The 18,433-nt window shown below is 38.1% G+C and overlaps 1 protein-coding gene, 2 long non-coding RNA genes and 1 pseudogene across 4 annotated transcripts in view; 1 reads left to right on the forward strand and 3 right to left on the reverse strand.

Moving 5' to 3' along the window:
* Positions 1-5,456, forward strand: part of LOC116288671 (uncharacterized) — a 371,660-nt gene extending 366,204 nt beyond the window's left edge. The window contains exons 2-3 of the long non-coding RNA XR_016119783.1: positions 2,009-2,064; positions 4,773-5,456. This is a non-coding gene — a long non-coding RNA (uncharacterized LOC116288671). The remainder of the gene's footprint in view (positions 1-2,008; positions 2,065-4,772) is intronic.
* On the reverse strand, positions 196-1,311 carry LOC116288670 (uncharacterized). Its single transcript, XR_004196223.2, has 5 exons — positions 1,268-1,311; positions 1,102-1,134; positions 751-817; positions 449-535; positions 196-224 (listed from the first exon to the last, which is right to left on the reverse strand). It is a non-coding gene; the product is annotated as an uncharacterized LOC116288670 (long non-coding RNA).
* Positions 5,457-5,664: 208 nt separating the features above from the next.
* LOC116292906 (uncharacterized) lies at positions 5,665-17,714 on the reverse strand (annotated as a pseudogene). The gene is made up of 8 exons (XR_016119772.1): positions 17,288-17,714; positions 16,929-17,174; positions 16,771-16,849; positions 14,819-14,963; positions 12,378-13,038; positions 7,809-8,094; positions 6,685-7,364; positions 5,665-6,633 (listed from the first exon to the last, which is right to left on the reverse strand). The product of XR_016119772.1 is annotated as an uncharacterized LOC116292906 (transcript).
* LOC148911166 (uncharacterized) lies at positions 11,056-12,315 on the reverse strand. Its single transcript, XM_089029989.1, has one exon. The coding sequence runs from the start codon at positions 11,875-11,877 to the stop codon at positions 11,056-11,058; it is 822 nt and encodes a 273-aa protein (XP_088886115.1). The 5' UTR covers positions 11,878-12,315.
* Positions 17,715-18,433: the final 719 nt, after the last annotated feature.

The raw sequence follows: 18,433 nt of genomic DNA on the forward strand, positions 1-18,433 counted from the left end.
GCAAGAAATAAAGCTTGTTGTTGCTGCTTCAGTGAGTCTTCTAAAGAACTCAAACTAATGTGGACTCAAACAATGTTCACAACTGTGTGTTGTGTGCCCTTGAGGTCAGTAAAATTACTGGCACGCGCGGGCACGTGGCAATCACGTGCTCTACCGGAAGTAGGCCGCTACACTTACATACATGTAAACTTACTTACCTCATCATCTGAATCTTGTAATAATTGCTGAATAACAATGAAATAAATGATTAAACCAGTTTTTAAAATTGTTATTCAATCATGAATTTTAACAAGTTGCTAGTTGACAATAAATTTAAACGAATAAATAAAATGAAATAAAATAATTTAATTAATTAAATTTAAATGTATAAATTTAAATTTGAATAAATCAAACAATAATATACAATATCAAAAATAAAATCATCCTGAAAACCTCGTATGCAACTTACATGGTATTTGCTGTCACGTGGCTACTGTTGCTGTTGCTGTTGGAGGCGCTCTTGGTGTAGTTGCTGTGGTGTGTGTTGCATGGATGACTTTGGTGAAGAAAAAGTACAATTAATATACACAAGATGAATGGAGGTACTGTAAAACAGAAACAGTAAAACAAAAAATGTGGCATCATCATTAATTACTTAAATATTTTGAAAACTGCTGGCTATTGCTAAAATAAAAAAAAAAGCAAATGGTATGAATTTGCATATTTTGATTCTGATTCAGTAATCTTAATTCGATAAAACTGGTTTCTTACCTTAACATCAGCTTGTAAACTGTAATGTCTTTTTCGCAGATGTCAATACCACTAAAAAGTTCTTCCACTGTAATAATAAAATCATGTTGAGATTACATAACATACTAATGTACAGCTACACTAAATCTTTAAAATGTGGATAGACGATGGGTGGTGCACTGTGCTAAAACATTGCCATTCACTCCATAAACATTACAATGCAGGTTGAGCTAGAGTTGTATGTATAGAATATTTGATTTCCAATAAGGAACATGTATGGAGGATATTAACATGGCCCAACAAGATTCTAACTTTAAAGCCTACTGTGCGCAATAATTAAAAATAATCATTGTTAGTTATTTGTTATTTTACCAGGCTCTTCTTCACCGCTGCGAAACTTTCCAACTGTAAATAGAAAAACGCTAAATTAATTCAATGGAGTAAATTCAATTTATTGCATGAAATTTAAATGATTATATAAAAAAGGGCCTGTAAAAAATAAATAAATAAAATAAAGAATGAAATAAAATTTACTTACCTATGATTCAACCACCTTCATGGAATGAAGTATCAACCATTGCTATATAATAAAAAAAAAATATATATATATATATATATAAATCAACATAATAATAATAATAACCTTATTTAAGCTGTTAAGACCAGTCAGTCAAACAATTGAAAGACTGGTATTAATCGGTGACCAGTATATAATATATAAGTGAATATATATACATTACATAGACACTTTTGTATATGTACACATAGACACTTGTACATGTATATACAATATAGTCAACAGTGAGTCTCAGGCTGACCTTCCATATACACATACACCATATCCACATAGACAATTTTGTATGTGTACGCATAGATATATATATATGATTATTGTTATTGTTTTTTAGCAGCAGCAGCATCTCCATCCCACACACAGAAAACCAAGAATCACACACCATGTACGTTGCATACAAAAGTGTAATAAGTGTACAAATGCAGTCGTTATTTTCTGTTATGTTTTGCTCATTTATCATTCCTAAGTCTTGTGAGATTTTTAACAAATCAAAGTGTCTGTGTTCTTATCAAACATAGAATGTCAGCAAACAATCCAAACTCAAGTGGAACCATGAAGTAGCATGAAATGTACAGTGTGAAATGTACTCCTGCTTGTATGTTTTGAATGTGAATCATCCATCCATGCATCCATGCATCAATTCATCCATCCATCTTTCCGTCCAACCATCCATTCATCCACCTATTTATTGAATATATTTTTCAGCAACATCAGCATCAGCATCGGCATCAACACCAAAGCTTTTCATAAAGCACAACCATGTAAGTTGCGTGGAAAACTGTTTAATGTGTTCAAGATGATATTTGGTTTCATATATAATCATGATGTTATTTATTTTTAATTTTTCTTTATGTGTTCAATAACTATCAATGTATTCTCACATGCACAGGACTAGCTGTTACATTATGTAATGTTTAGAAAACTCATTAATAATTCATGAAGAATTACAACACAATAGAAATCATGACCATGAAGGTGATTTTATATCGGATAAAGATTCGTCTTCATTTGCATAAACTTTAACTTGGATTCTCTCTATCCAACTTGGTTCAATTCGTAAAGAATTCGGTACAATATGAGAACATACATCTGGAGTTTTCTAAGCCGTTTAATAAACGAGCAGATCGTGTTTTATCGGGTCTAAAACCACTCGGCTACGCCTCGTGTTTTATACCCGATAAAACACTCCTGCTCGTTTATTAAACAGTACTTAAAACACTCATTAATAATTCGTGGGCTTATGGTCCAATTGGAGCCACCATACACGTCACGTGCATGAACCTTTATACCCGAGAAAGTTCTCTTCATTAGCATTCAAATGATTTTATATAAAGACACATGTATCTTTATATAAAGACACATGTGATCTTTATATAAAGACCACTCGAATACTATGAGGATGACTTCATCAGGGATGAAGTATGCATCCAAGTTTAGATGAAGACATAAAGCTTCATCAAGGTCATAGTCAACCCTAATGATCTTTGACTAACGTGCCTGTCTTTGCCTTAGCACGCAATATCCGTGTGGGAGCTTCTATTGAATCTGGTTGCGCATGCCCGTGACGTCAAATCTCTATCGAAGTATAAAAATCCATGCTCGTGACGTGTATGGTGGCTCCAGTTGAACCAAAATCTTATAAATTGTTCATGAGTGTTTTAAGCAGTTCTAAAAAAATCGTAGATCGTGTTTTATCGGGTCTAAAACCACTCGGCTGCGCCTCGTGTTTTATACCCGATAAAACACTCCTGCTCGTTTATTAAACATTACATATACAAAAGTGTCTATGTGAATATGGTGTAAATGTGTATATCGTAGGTCAGCGCGAGACTCACTGAAGACTATAGTGTATATGTACGAGTGTCTATGCGTACATATACAAAAGTATCTATGTGTATATGGTGTATATGTGTATATGGAAGGTCAGCCCGGGACTCACTGTTAACTATAGTGTATATGTACCAGTGTCTATGAGTACATATACAAAAGTGTCTATGTGTATACCGGTATATGGTGTATATGTGTATATTATATGGTGTATATGTGTATATATATATATACATACGTACATATCAACGACAGGTATAAATTAAGAGGGATGAATACATATACATACGTATACATGGAACATGTGTATAGGTGTATATATACAGACGTACATAGTAAGATTCAGGACAGGGATATACTGAGATAGAGCCAAAATATTGATCCCATAAGCTTGGCTCTCATGCCACGATTAAAACGTGTCCTTACCTTGAATAATCGAGAGTATTTTTGCCCACAATAAAGAAAAAGAGCAAGAACTGATAGTTTTTAACACTGTTTCGCCGTCACTCGATAAAAATTTACAAAGAATGTATGGGACTTGGTAACCGCGCCTTCTAGTCTTTTGCCTACTCGTCAAAATGGCGGCCAAAACCATCATTAAATCTATTCGCTTCTGGAAGAGATAGTAGGCAATAAATTGAAATTGTCTGGTCCGTTGATCGACTTGTTTCTCAGGGAAATTGGAAAGGGATTAAGACCAAAGCTTAGCAGATCAAAGGCGACTGGCTTAGTGAATGTGAATACATATTTTCCCGGGCATATTTTATACTATGGCCTATATTTCGTCACATATTAACGCTGTCTAGGGGTTACTAATGTGATGTGACATCATCTCAGAATGGTGTGAATCATAAAATCGGCGTGTCTAGAATACGGGTAACGGGTAACGGGTAACGGGTAACCAAATAAAAAAGAATAAAGTGAAAAAACTGACTTGATGTTTATCTAAACGGCAAACGCTGAGAAGTTTAGATGTCAAGAAAACATAACGCTTCAAGTCAAAATATTAGCAATTCATACTAATTTCGATGTTCTCTTTTGTTGTCGATGTTAAGAATAAATGATACTGGATAAATGATACTGGACTTCGCAGAATTACAATTAAAAGAAAATAGGTTATTTTTATCACCACTAAATTCCATATATTTTATGTGTAGCTACAACAAGGGGTCGTGTTTGGAGGTGTCCAATTGCTTAACACCCACAGGTGGTCCGAACATCACAAGCGTAACATTCCTTGAGGTGTTTGTTTACTGACCGATCGGTCAAGAAGAAAACTGCTTTGTTAACTTTAAACCATCTTGCTACGCAGTCTAACTTTGCCTTATTTCTGGGGCACGACAGCGACAACTTATTGAATCTTAGGCGAGTTAAATTTTTCTAGAGGAAACACGGTCATAAACCTGGGAGTTTTCTGGTTTTCATTATCATTGTTGTTTTATATTATATTAATATTTTCATGGTTATTTATTATATGATCTATTGATTTATATATTTTACCCGTTACCCGTTACCCGCTACCAGTTACCCGTTACCCGCATTTTAGATACACCGATCATAAAATCGTTATGACGAAAATGAAATCACTTTCAAGACTGTCTTCAACGTCAAGATTTTCAGGTGAAAATTATGTATCATACAGGCATTTCAAAAAGGTTCCATCTGGTGTTGGAAAGAGTCAGTGTTTGATGGACCCCGCTAGACACCTTTCACTATACAGTATACTATTCAATGGCCACAGAAAAAGTGACAGTTTCATATTATGTCCAACCAAGAGAAAATGAACATATTCGCTTGGTCCAACGATACACATCTGATCACCTACCTATTGATACAAGCCTTCAAACATTAATGAACACAGATAAAGAATAACTTGTACAAAAAAAGATATTGCATTTTATAATGCTACATCAACACATGTAAAACCTTGATGGGCACTCAAACAAAATATCCAGCAGAATCAAATAATAGGAAAATCTTGGACAAAAATTTGGGATTTTGTTCTTCTTGCTTCGCTCTTACTTCTATCATTTGCTCTCCAATACCAAATGCGGTCTACTAGGACCAGCAAAGGGAGTAAAGGGAGTGGATTGAACAACAGTTAAATGTAAGTATATCATTCCATTTTTCATAATAGAAAGCTATAGAAGCAAATAGATAAGAGAAGCACTTACTGGAGGAGTTGTTCAGAATTTGGTTTGGGATCACTTGTTATTGTTGTTATGGTTAGGGTGATACACTACAAGTGTTTTTGATCTTTCTAGTTTTCCTCAACAGAGAGTTTGTAAATTCTGTTTGAAAGTTTAATAAAAAAATATTAACTTTGTGTGGTTGTGTGTGAAATAGTATAATTCATTTTACTGGGATATATATCATGGAAAAAGATTCATGTTAAATGAAAACAATAATGTTACCAAGAATGTTTTTATTGAAGATTGGGGGGGAAAAAATCTTTATAACAAAAAGTGTTTTTGGAAAATAATATTCTTACTCTTATTGAAAAACATTCCTAGTAATAGTTCTGATCTGAATGATTTTTTTTTTCTTTTTTTTTTCTTTTTTCTTTTTTTGAATTGAATTAGTGGTTATATTATTTCACTTGCGAAATAATCTTTTTCAAATTTTGTGTAAATTAAAGCTCAAACACTTTTAAAAAGCTACTTTAAAGTTCACTGGCTAACCTTCCCTCTAATCTGGTCACAAGAATGGACTTGTTTCCAGTTGTGCTTATAGCCCTCTTTTCTTAAGCTCTTCCTTGAGACTTCCAACAGACACTTGCTTTGGAACAATGGATGCAGAACTATGTATACCCTTAGCCTAAAAAATATTTTTGTGCTGATCACAGGAGAGCTGGTCTGCAAATTTCTCTGTGCACAATGGACAGGATATTGGCTTTAGTGCACTTTCAACTGCAGGGATAAGCTCTTGTTTGGTAGCACATTGAAGAACATCAGAGCATTCCTCACAAAACCCACACAATTCTTCATCAGGGCCAACCTTCTTCCTTCCACACTCACAATAGAAAGAATTACTTGTTATGTGAGGAGGCATTCGTGACTTGTAGTGTGATACATACATTGAAGGCATGGGATAGTGTTCGGGCAAGTAAAATGAATGCACATAATTGGCCCGCATAACTTGCCACCATTTACCTAGAGAACCAATGGATCTAGCAACAAATCATGCTTGATGCCAGCATGTTTTGATTCTTTGGCTTGAAGTTACAGGATACCATACCCAATCTTGTAATTCTGGAACAACAGTGAGGCATGGTATGGGATATCATATGCTACTGTCTATACTGTAACATTAGGTTTGAAAAACAGTGCTAATAAATTAAAGTAGGTTGTTAAATTTTCCTTTAATTGTTCTACTTCTATGTCATTGGTGTCAACCTTGTTGAATAAGGTACCAGCATTCCTTAAGTGCTGACCTGCTTTCCCTAGTGCCTGAACAGCAAAGACAAATGGATTTTTAAAACACTTTAATCTATCACAGGCATTCTATTATGAAATATTTTAGTGTTTCTAATAATAATAGCATTTTTATTGTTTATATTCATTACTCATTATTTCTATTATTACTATAATTTTGTAAATTATACACATGAATCTCTTTTGACATATAGGATGCTTGTTGACTTGTACGCCAGGAGAGATGTATGTGTATATAGATAGCAATCTATCTACCTGTCTCTTAAGCTTTTGGGCTGGTGATTCTTCTGGAATTGCTAGTGCATCTATCAATCGGTAGTGATATTTAGCCAGTGCTATAGCTTGCTTCCCAATAATTCGTACACTAAGGTTGTTAGCCCTCTGATCTTTGTTATCATGGTGTTCCTTAATTTCAACAGCAACAAATGATAGACCACAGCCTGCCACTGATTCACTAGAAAAACATTCTTTTGCTTTGGAACTTGCCACCATCGTATTCTGATTAAACATTTCTGCTTGCCTTTTAACTACCTCTACTTGTCGAACTCTAGCTCCTGAACTTTCAACATCTTTTCTGGCTATAGCATTATCATCATCATTGCATTTAGGTGGTGGGGAACTTAAAACTTGATCCTGCTCGATTTGTTTGTCTGCTGCATCAACAGGGGTCCCTAATACCTCTATGAAGGAATGTACTTTGCTTCGCTGGAGTGCTTCCTTATAAACCATGTTAAGCATGTGCTGCCAAGCATTAATTTCACAGTGCATGGGTTCAGGTCGTAATCGGTTGGCGAATTCACCTAGTCAAAACACAAAACTAGCATTATTCATAATTGCTAGTGTTGGGTCATGAGCTATAGGGAACATGCCGTGTTTGTGTACAAGTATATAAGCATTCATATCTACAGTATTCATAAAACCCTAAAAAGGAGGGACTGTTTTGCAGTCTACAATACAAGCACAACACAATGCTTGATAGGTTGTGTTCTTGTTTTCAATAAAAACATGGCTCCAAGCTTTCAGACAGGCTTTTTTTGTAGGTTTAGAATTTAGGTTTAGAGTCGTTCTTCCATGTGAAATCAACATGTTTACAGTTTTCGCACAATGTGCATGCTCATTAGATATGCATCTTATATCCCAATAAAACACACACTCTCCTTCTATAAACAAAACATATAATAACACATCATACCACAATGTAACACAATATAATAACACAAATTGATTTAGTAATATTGCATTACCTATTCTGGGTTCTCCTAGCTGACGAATACCATTGTTTGCCACGAATTCCAGTTTTTTGTCATGGCGACTTGAGCTGGAAAGATGCTGGGGTGGCTGTTTTTCAAAATCTTTGAGACTCTTACTTGCTTTCTCTTTGGATTCTTTAGTAGGAGGCTGCCATGTGCAGGTGGAGTAAGTTACTATAGAACTACCAGTCATGGAAAGATTTTCTTTGTGGACATTAGCAAATGACGATGGATATGTGGCTGCTTGATTTAATTCATTTGCAGCCCAGGACTGCCACGACTGATTAGTGTAGAGTTGATGGCCTTCCTATTGTCGAGATTACTTCGGATTCTAACTCATAAGAACACACACATGTACTTCAAACGTCCGCCATCTTTAATCTCCCTTTTATAACCGCTGACCATACATACCAGTGTATTGTAATACACTACATCCCTCCCTTTCTCGGAATAAACAACAGGCTACAACTGAACCCAAACTAATGTTCAATGACTAAAGGATAAATAGCAAGTTCATACAACAAAGTTATAAATGTTACTTCATGAAGAAGTCTTCAAATTTCGTAGGCATCCGCCTTGTACGAACTGGTCTGGAAGGTGGTTCCGGCTGAACTTGAGAGGGTGTCCCTCCCAAATCTTTCTTGTCCCACGCTTCACTTATCATCTCTTCCGTTAGCCCTTCGTCATCTTCCCCATCTTGTGAATGCTCGCTTGCGGTCTGGTACTTCTTTACATGTGTCACGTTTCGTTGATATTTCACGCCCTCAGGAGATTCAATGACAACGCTATTTCCTTCTTTGCTCACCACTTGATATACGGTTGATTTGCAAACGTTGTGGATAGCTTGTTCTCCTTGTTCTGTTTGTTAGTACTTTATCCCCTGCACTCAGATCTGAGTATCCTGCATGCCTCCTCTCATCTGCGTACAGCTTTGCTTTCATCTTCATCTCAGCATCTCTGTCTTCAAACTCTTCTGCTCTCCTGGCTTCTTGGATGTCTGGCATTTTGGTCCTCATCTTCCAACCAAAGAGTAGTTCTGCTGGGCTCACTCCTGTGGTTGTGTGTGGTGTCGCCCTGTATGCTGTCAGATATGTCCACACCTCCTTCTTCCAGTCATTCCCTTCGGCTTGGGCTATCTTCATCCTCTTGAGTAGTAGTCTATTCTGCCTCTCGATTTCACCGTTTGCCTGTGGCCACAAGGGTGTGACTGCTCAAATGCCTCTGATATGAACTGTGGCCCATTGTTGCTTGATATTGATTGGGGTAGGCCATGCCTGGAGAAGATCTCCTCTTATCTCTCGATGACTTTCTTAGTTGAGATCGACTTCATTATTGCAATCTCGTAATACCTGCTGTAGTAGTCGATCACTGTCAGCACAGAGTGCGCTGATGGCAAGGGTCCTAAGAAAACTAACGCTAGGTCTTGCCATGATTCATCTGGCAAGAGTGTAGACTTTATAGGTTCAGGTTGAGTGGGCTGACCTACTAACTGACACCCATGGCAAGTCCTACAAAATTTCTCAGCGTCCTTCGTAATGCCTGGCCATCATACCTTCGTTCTTAGCCTCTGCTTCATACTAACGACACCAAGATGTCCTTCGTGGGTTAACGTCAAGACACGGGGTCTAAGCTTGCGTGGAATTAAAATTCTCGTACCTCTCAATATAAGCTTTCCAATGACACAAAGCTCCCCACTTGCCGGTATGTACTCTTTGCACTGAGATTTTCCCCACTGACCGGTCTTGATGCATTTTCTCAATTCACGCAGCTCCCCGTCCTCTGCTGAGGCTTCTTCTATTTCTCTTGTGGTCAGTGCTCGAGGGGTAGCGTTGATCGCCACAAATCTGACGAATTGCTCAGCTTCTATTGACTCTGGTGACAGCTTGTCTCCTACCTGTGTCAATCTTGACAGAGAGTCTGTAACATTTTGCTTTCCCGGAATGTACGCAACCTTGAATCTGTATGGCTGTAGCCTCAAAACCCAGCGCTCAATCCTGGCACACGGTTTTGATTTGGATGAGTAAATTGTTTCCAGTGGCTTATGATCTGTGCACAGTTCAAATTCAAGGCCATACAAGTAGATGTTAAACCTCTCACACGCCCACACGATAGCAAGTGCTTCTTTCTCTGTCTAAGAATATCGCTTCACCACTGCAGTCAGACTTCGGCTTGCGTAGCTCACAACTTTGTACTCACCATCATGTTCTTGACTCAAGGCTGCCCCGAGACCGACAGGGCTTGCGTCAGCAATGACTCTGGTCTTTGCATTCATGTCAAAATATGCAAGCGTTTCAGCTTGGCCCATTCTGGTCTTCAGCTCCTCAAAGGCTCTTTTCTGTTTCTTGCCAAACACAAATGGCACACCTTTCTTTGTGAGTTCCCGCAGAGGCTCTGTTATTGTTGCATAATCAGGAATGAATCGTGAGTTGTAATTTACTAGTCCAAGGAAGCTCCTCACTTCTGATGCGTTCTCTGGCTCTCTAGCACTGACTACGGCTTTCACCTTTTCTTCGGTTGGACCAATTCTTCTATTTGACAATATGGACCCCATGAACTCTAGCTGCGACATTTGTAGCCTGCATTTGTCCTTATTTAATATCAAATTTTTCTCTTTCAGCGTCTTCAGAACTTGTTCTAAGGCACGGTCGTGCTCTTCTACGTTTTCATCATGCACAATAATATCATCAGATATGTTTGCAGCATTATCACAGTTTTGCAGCTGGATAATATGTTGGTAGATCTCGGGGGCAGCATTTACGCCAAACATCAACCGCTTATACCTATACAAGCCACAGTGGGTTACAAAAGTGGTGATGTTACGTGATTCCGGTTCCAACTCTATCTGATGATATCCCCATTTTAGGTCCAACTTGCTGAACACGGTAATTTGGTTCAGGCTATGAAGCACTTCATCTACATGTGGTATTGGATGCCTTTCCCTGACAATGGCTTCCTTTGCTCGCCTCATGTCTACACAGACGAATTTCTCCATTGGCCTTTGGTACTAACCCAGGGGGTGGGCCCTTCCACTGGCTCTATTATGTCTAGCTCCACTAGCTCATCAATTTTCTCTTTAACTTTATCCCTCAAACCATAGGGTATCCGCCTTGCCTGTTCAGCTACAGGCTTGACGTTGGCATCAATATAATGTTTAAGCTGATCATATTTTAGCTTACCCACGCCTTCAAAGACTTCCTTGTATTTATCCATGATAGGAACAGCTTGGTTGATGTTCATCACATTAGTTCCAACCTTCAGGGTTGCCAACACTGTCAATCAAAATAAACTCTGCTTGCGTCCCACTATTCCCAATGCCAGTCTGTGCAGTAAAACTCCCTAGTAGATTAAGTGGTTCGTTAGCACCATAGGCATACAAGTTCTTGTTTGATTTCCATGAAATGCACTTTATCCTTTTCTCCTTCAAGCTCTTCCACAGTTCCTTATCTATGATGTTGACACTCGCTCCAGAATCAATTAACATTGGGATCACTTGTCCACCCACTGTAACTTCCACCTTCTCCATGCACCCCTTTGACTTCAAGCCAAAAACGTAATCATCATCCTTCGAGCCAACCAGATTTACCTTGTCTTGATTCGTCTCCCTACACTTGTTTGTAAAGTGGCCAGGATTTCCACAATGGTCACAGGTCTTTCCTTTGGCTGGACATTGGAGGTCCCGACTATAATGACCTTTCCTTCCACACCTGTAGCACTCAACATTTCTTTTGTCATTCCTGTCGGCCCTTTCATCCTTACGGTCGCCTTTAACCTGACCTTTCTTTGCTTGAACAGTATTAACTGTCTCCTGAGATCTTGTGGACATGTCCTTCATGCCTCTCAACTCACTTTCGACTGCTTCCTGTGTTGCTGCAATCTTCAACACGTCTTTCAACTCGAGTTTCTCTCCCTTTTCCAACAACTTTTTCCTTAATTCAACGGATCTACACTTAAATACAGCTTGACCCCTTTTTTGCTTTTCTGACTGGTCGCCGTAATCACAATCCTTAACAGCCTGGTGTAATCGAGTGACAAATTGTGATATAATCTCATCTCCTTGTTCCATGCATCGGAAGATGTAATTTTGATATATAGAATTGACCTGTGGAATGAAATATTTATCTAACGCCGCAACGATCTTGCATATTCATGTGCTTGGCCGACATCACGCAATGTTTCCACGATTTTCTGCACTTCTTCGCCTGCTGTATTCTAGAGCAGTGCCCTCCTCTGAACTTTGTTGTCATCTTTTCCAGTTACGATGATTAATCCCTTACTATCAGCAAATATAGTGAAACTTTTCATCCACCTTTTCCATCGAGTCCCAACACTCGTTGGATCGCTTTATTCCTACTAAATCAGGAATATTTATTCCAGCCATCTCCTAACTCGCTTATTTATCTTTTTCCTTAATCCTCGTCGCCAGATGTAGAGTCGATGGCCTTCCTATTGTCGAGATTACTTCGGATTCTAACTCATAAGAACACACACATGTACTTCAAACGTCCGCCATCTTTAATCTCCCTTTTATAACCGCTGACCATACATACCAGTGTATTGTAATACACTACAATCAGCACTGGGCTGAAATTCAACCGTGCACTGGGTGTTGCAAACTGTTAATATATTGCCTTCCGAACGCTGCATTTCATCTGTATGCTGATGCCAGAGATCTTCCATTATGGCATCTTTCTCTGACACACTCGGGCAATGTAATAGGTAGTGAAATTCACGGCTACGCACCCTTGACTCAAAATTCCAACAAGTTAAAGATCCAATGGACATACCAATCTCACTTTGTCTCTGGTGCACCGTCGTCGGAGAATTGAAATATAAAGTGATAGCTGTTGCCATTGAACCACCTTAATTGCTTTCTCAATCTAGGTAAACGTAGATGTAAGTCTAAAATCATATAGACTAGGCCAGTGACGGTCCGTGGGACTCCAGGATAGTAACCGATTTGACAAACATCACCAATGTCAAGATTCTTTACAAATTGGTCAACTCTTGAATCACTGGCAATTTTTGAAAGGCATATGGATGTTTCAAGACATTTAATATTTCTGGGAAGCCAGACTTCCTGATCAGCATCGAACACAGAGGTTTGCGTTTTACAAACTAGCTGAAACTTTCGTCTTGAAAGGTAATGTTGATATTTCATAGCTACAGCCTGTTTGAGGGCATTATCTGAGTTATTGTACTCATTTACAGCTTTTCCAAAGACTCCCTGTAAGTACTTTCCCCTTTTATAGCCTCCTATTAGCTTATTCATGATCTCTGGGGGGAGGGGGGGGGGGGGGGGGGTCCAGAGCATCTTCGGTTTCATTCAGTCGCCTATAACGAGTGCTAGTTTTGAAATCCACGATCATTTCAAAAGTTGTTGGATTGAAAATTCTCTTTGCTCGTGACTGCTGGGTTTGTCCCAGAATCCCGGGGGAGGGGGGGTACTCCGCCAGAATTTGGGTCGGGGTGTTCCGCTGGGACTCTGAAAGGGGTACCCTGTTTATGACAAAAAAACTCAAATTTGTAGACCCTGTTTATGGCAAAAGATATAATTTATTGCGCTGAGTTCTTGTTTCAATTATCATGTCATCTCGCGTATCGTTTTTTGACGACCATGATAATCAGTTTCGGTCAATACGAAAGTAGAAACCCTGAATATGACAGGAAACTCGGGAAGAACTAGGAACTTGAGTGAAATTGCATACCCTGTTAATGACAAGAAGCTCCAAAAACCATACCCTGTTCAGCGGATCATCCCCATATAGTCCATATATGGGAGTACCCCCCCCCCCTCCCCCCCGGGCCCAGAATACACTTCAGTCTCTCATACTCTTTTCACAATGCCTCAACTTGTTGTTCTTGAAATTGCACTTATTTGCTGGATTCTTCTTTTTTTATTCTCTGCAAGTGAAAGTATAAGTATAAGCTAGAGAACATAACTAGCTGCAAAGGTTATATGTAAGAATTAAATGTAAAATGAAAATAAAAATTGTCTCAACATCTTTAGTACAAGATTGTGGTTCGATGCTAGGGACTAAATAGCAACTTAATAGCAACTAAATAGTCATAAATAACTTTGATCTTATTTCACAGGTTTATGACAAGCACTCTACCATGTTTTGAAGTGATATTTGTCATAAAATAACAAGTGAATTATATAAAAATTATTTTTAGATATATTAAATGGTATCTACTACGATACCATGCACAACACTCGCTATTATTTGTTTCTAATAGTAAGCTTAATATAATAATTTTCTGCAATTTTGATTATTTCATCTCTGTGAACAGAAAGCATTACCTAATTATGGTGACTACAGTGATTTTACAACACTATCAACATTATCACTAATCTAATTAATCAAATTGCAGGATTTTATTGAACTTTATTAAGCTTATTATTTAAACAAGTGATAGCGAGTGTTGTGCATGGTATCGTAGTAGATACCATTTAATGTAATATCTAAAAATTATTTTTAAATAATTTATTACAGGCATTCTAGCCACTTTTTAGACAAATTTGATAGGAAATATAGGCTGTGCAAGTTCTAAATATAGGAAAATATAGGATTTTTTCCCAAAAATATATGCACTTTATAGGAGCTAAGATAGCTTTTCGGTGGCGTAACCAGGGATCGGGAGGGTGCACAGGCAATAATTGGCAGAACTAAAAATCCATAAAAAAACAGAACCAAAAAAAAAAAAAGGGCCATTTCATTTCCTTCGCCAAATATTAAACAGTGTAAAATACAGATGTATCAATCAGCAGTCGTCCTATTCATAGGAAATATAGGAGGTTTTCTTTAAATATAGGCTCTTTATAGGATCCTACACAAATTATAGGAAATATAGGATATATAGGAGGTCTGGGATGCCTGTTATTAAATTCATTTAATATATTATTATAAACTTACCTGTTTCTTTTTCTTGTTCCAGTACGTTTTTCTTTCTCTCATCAAGATCAGCCAGCTGTGACTTTACTCTCTCTGAGTCTCTCTCTCCACCTTTTTCTCTTTATTTTGAAACACATTGCGTACATGGAATCTTGAAGTTTCCAAAAATGAATGAAATATTTTATCATTCTTGCATTTCCCTGGATGCTTTTCTCCCTTACTGCATTTTCTTGACTTTGAGCATTGCTTTGTTGCTCTAAAACACAACATTTGAAAATATATTGACTACACAGAATAATATATAATTTTAAAACCCGTTCCAAAAGACACAAAAGACAGGGTGTGCCGAAAACCTGGACCTAGGCCATGGCCATGGCCCTACCTAGTATGGCCCTATCTATGGCCTACCTTTTTTCTCCTTAATTTCATCTAAATATCAATCTTTTTCACAGTATTCATTTCCAGAAGCCCTCTGAATAAATCTTAGCTGACAATGGCAGCCCGGCAGCTTTTTAGGACCACAGGAACCCCAATATTCTATTGTAACTATGCATTTTTTAGCAGCACCCATCTTGACTGTTTGTGATTTATTTTATTATGTATAAATGTATTTGGATTTCATGTTAAGAATAGAGTGTGTTGGTCGTGTGGATGATGCATTTCTGTAAAATGTCAAAAGAAGTAATTAGATATATTCATAAAGTAGTGTTATATCTGATATTTATAAACCCCCTCTTTAGCACCAAACAAACTATAACACAATCAATTTTTAAATATTTTATTTTTATTTTCAAAATGCAGGCATAAACAGTTTGACCTGAGAACCTAGCATATGAAAGTTGACAGTAACTTATTTTTTTCATTTTTTGAACAAAACTTATAAATGAACTATAAATCCTAAATATCAACAGGCAATCAATTTCAATATCTTTATTTTTGAAAATACAGGAACTGAAGCAGTTTGAACTGAGAACCTACTGCTGATAGTAATTTGATTTTAAACAAAACTGATAAACAAACTGATAAACAAATTAATCCTGAACATCAACATACATGTACACGTACCATTGACTAGCAGATATTAAATTTTCGAGCATGTGTCAATGCAATTAAAAGTCTTGTGTAAGAGTGGATAATCAAATAAATCCATCAGCAAACTTGTGTGTAGACTCTTTAATAAAAAAGAGATCAATATCACATTACTTTAATTGCAGTATATCCCAAAGGAGAAATGAAAACAATGAAATATAAACATATGAACTCACCTCGTGCTCGTTAATTAAAATTAAGAAAGACAAATCTGCTGACTCATCAAAACAACTGGCTCAAATAAATGCACAGGAAGCCCAATATTAGTTACAATAGAAGTTTGTGCCCTGCCGTGCTAACAAGATAGCTGTCGGGCTGCCATTGTCAGCTAAGATTCTTCCAAAGGATTTCTGGCAATAAATACTGTGAAAAATATTGATATTTCGGAGAATTTATGAGAAATAAAAGTAGGCCATAGATAGGGCCATAGGTAGGGCCATGGCCTAGGTCAAGGAAATCATAAAATTCAATCTCGAAATGATTTTATTTCACTCAATTCGTATTTGTAGCTATTCATCAGTGAAAGTTGAATATGACTTACGAACTTTGAGGGCAAAAAGGGAAAAATCTGCACATTTTCTTGGCCTCTATTTATTTAACCGGAAGTGGATGCAACATAGACCGGAAGTGAAACATTGCGAGACAGAAACACGAAAGCCACGGCGTCATAAATGCTTTAGAGAAATACCAGTTTTCGAACTTCCCAGTCATTTGAATCAAATGTTGCCTAAGCAAATTTTTTTTCGAAGCAATTGTTTTTTCCTATTCAGGAAGTTCCAGAAAACAGGATTCTCATGTATACGCTTATCTATTATATTTTGAAATTTACTGTAAAATCGAGTGCCTGACTCCAGCAGTGGCCCCCTTGATACACAAGCTCGCTTGGTGTGTTGTATAAGCGCTGCCCCTGTTGGAGGAATGAATTCGAGTGATCTTCCTTTCTGGCTGAATAGTTGCATTCTTGCATCGTTTACCTTTGTCTTTTCACTGGTTTTGTCGTACATAAGTACGACAAAACGCTCAAGGTGGCCAATACATTCTTCACTGATATCACTAGGAGAAGATGCCAACTCTAGAACAGCTTGGGTAACATCTGGGTAGCATTTCCAGACTTCTAGGGCAGTCTTCTTACCCCGTCCTGCAAAGGAAGACACAGTATCACAGCCTGTAAATGCATGAAATACTGGCAGTGCTTTTGATGTGTGTGTCCCTAAGCTGCTTGCAATTTCGTGTGCTGTAATATATCTCAGATGCTGCACAGTGCCAAATGTCACCCACAACTGCTCAAGATGGGGAACTTGATGGACAACAGCTAAAACTAGGACATCAGTGTCAACGACTCGGAGAAGAATATTCTTAAAGCCTTGGTTGACTGAATCTGAGACATGAATAAACATTCTGCTTTTTCATGCGAACAGGGAGCTAGCATTGATGTGTCACGTGGGATATTACATAGTACTTCTTCGCCATGCGTAGTGATGACTTGTTTACCAGGTTCCACATCCACAGAACTCACACATTCAGCTAAGAACTTGAAAAGTTTGCGCTTATTGGCATCGACTCGCAAAAAATCTTTCCAGTTACGTGGAAGTTGGTTGTTTCCTGTGACCCGCCATCGAACACCAGCACCCCGATGACATCTTGTTGTGGCTTTCAAACTGTTATCAATATAATCATCCCAGACAATATCCACACGTCTTGCATGACGAAGCTGTGACTTTACATAAGGCAAGAAGGATTGGTCAGCATAGTTGATGAATGTTTTCTCTACAGCTCCAGGCTTTACCATATTGACAACGGCAGCTCCATCAATAAGGATGACATCAATGTTACCGGGCAATTCCTCTTTTGGTGTGGTGTACGTCTTCAAGCATTCAGCAAGCTCTGATTTCTTCCCAGGGAGGCGTAGCTTCCCCATGTAAGACAGGGAGGGGGGGAGGGGGGCACGCTTGATTCTCGTGTTGAAAGAAATCATCGAGGTCACCTTTTCCTGTTTGGCAAGATATAAACAGCCTGGAAAAGAGAGAGCAGTCGCTCTTTAAAGATGAAATTTGCTGTGATGCCTTGGATCTCTTGGGTGTAGGTTCGTTAAAAAAGCATAGCTTGTTTCTTTTAATAGGTTCATAAATTGAAGTGGTTCTTTTTTCCAAACACTCAGATATGAAGGTTTTGAACTGCTGTATATTCCAAGTGACTCTATTTGGCGCATCCTTGTAACTGCTGCTGGTCCAGCAATATCTTTAGTGTTAAGAACAAGCAGACTTCCGTGCTGCTCGTATCATCCATGGCTTGTCATGGGATACTCCAAGAACTCAGATCATGGACCAACTGCACTGGAAACCACTGACCCACTTCTTCAACATCAAACTTGGCGTTTTCGTACACATGTGCCTACACGACGAAAACTCGCACCACGACCTGCAACAACTCTTCACAAGACAAGACGTTGGATACATTCTTCGAGGGTCCAACATCATAAAGCTGCCACGACACTCTACCAACTACGGCAAGAAATCCATTAGACTCCAAGGTACCAAACTCTGGAACCAGCTACCTGATAAATCACGAACATTCAAATCCAAATCTATGTTTAAAAAGGAGTTAAAACATGCCCTTCGTACTGAGTTATGAGAACAA

The sequence above is a fragment of the Actinia tenebrosa genome, unplaced genomic scaffold (genome assembly GCF_029948245.1).
Source record: "Actinia tenebrosa isolate PJP-AT-01 unplaced genomic scaffold, QUT_ActTen_1.0 PGA_scaffold14__42_contigs__length_11649687, whole genome shotgun sequence".
NCBI lineage: Eukaryota > Metazoa > Cnidaria > Anthozoa > Actiniaria > Actiniidae > Actinia > Actinia tenebrosa.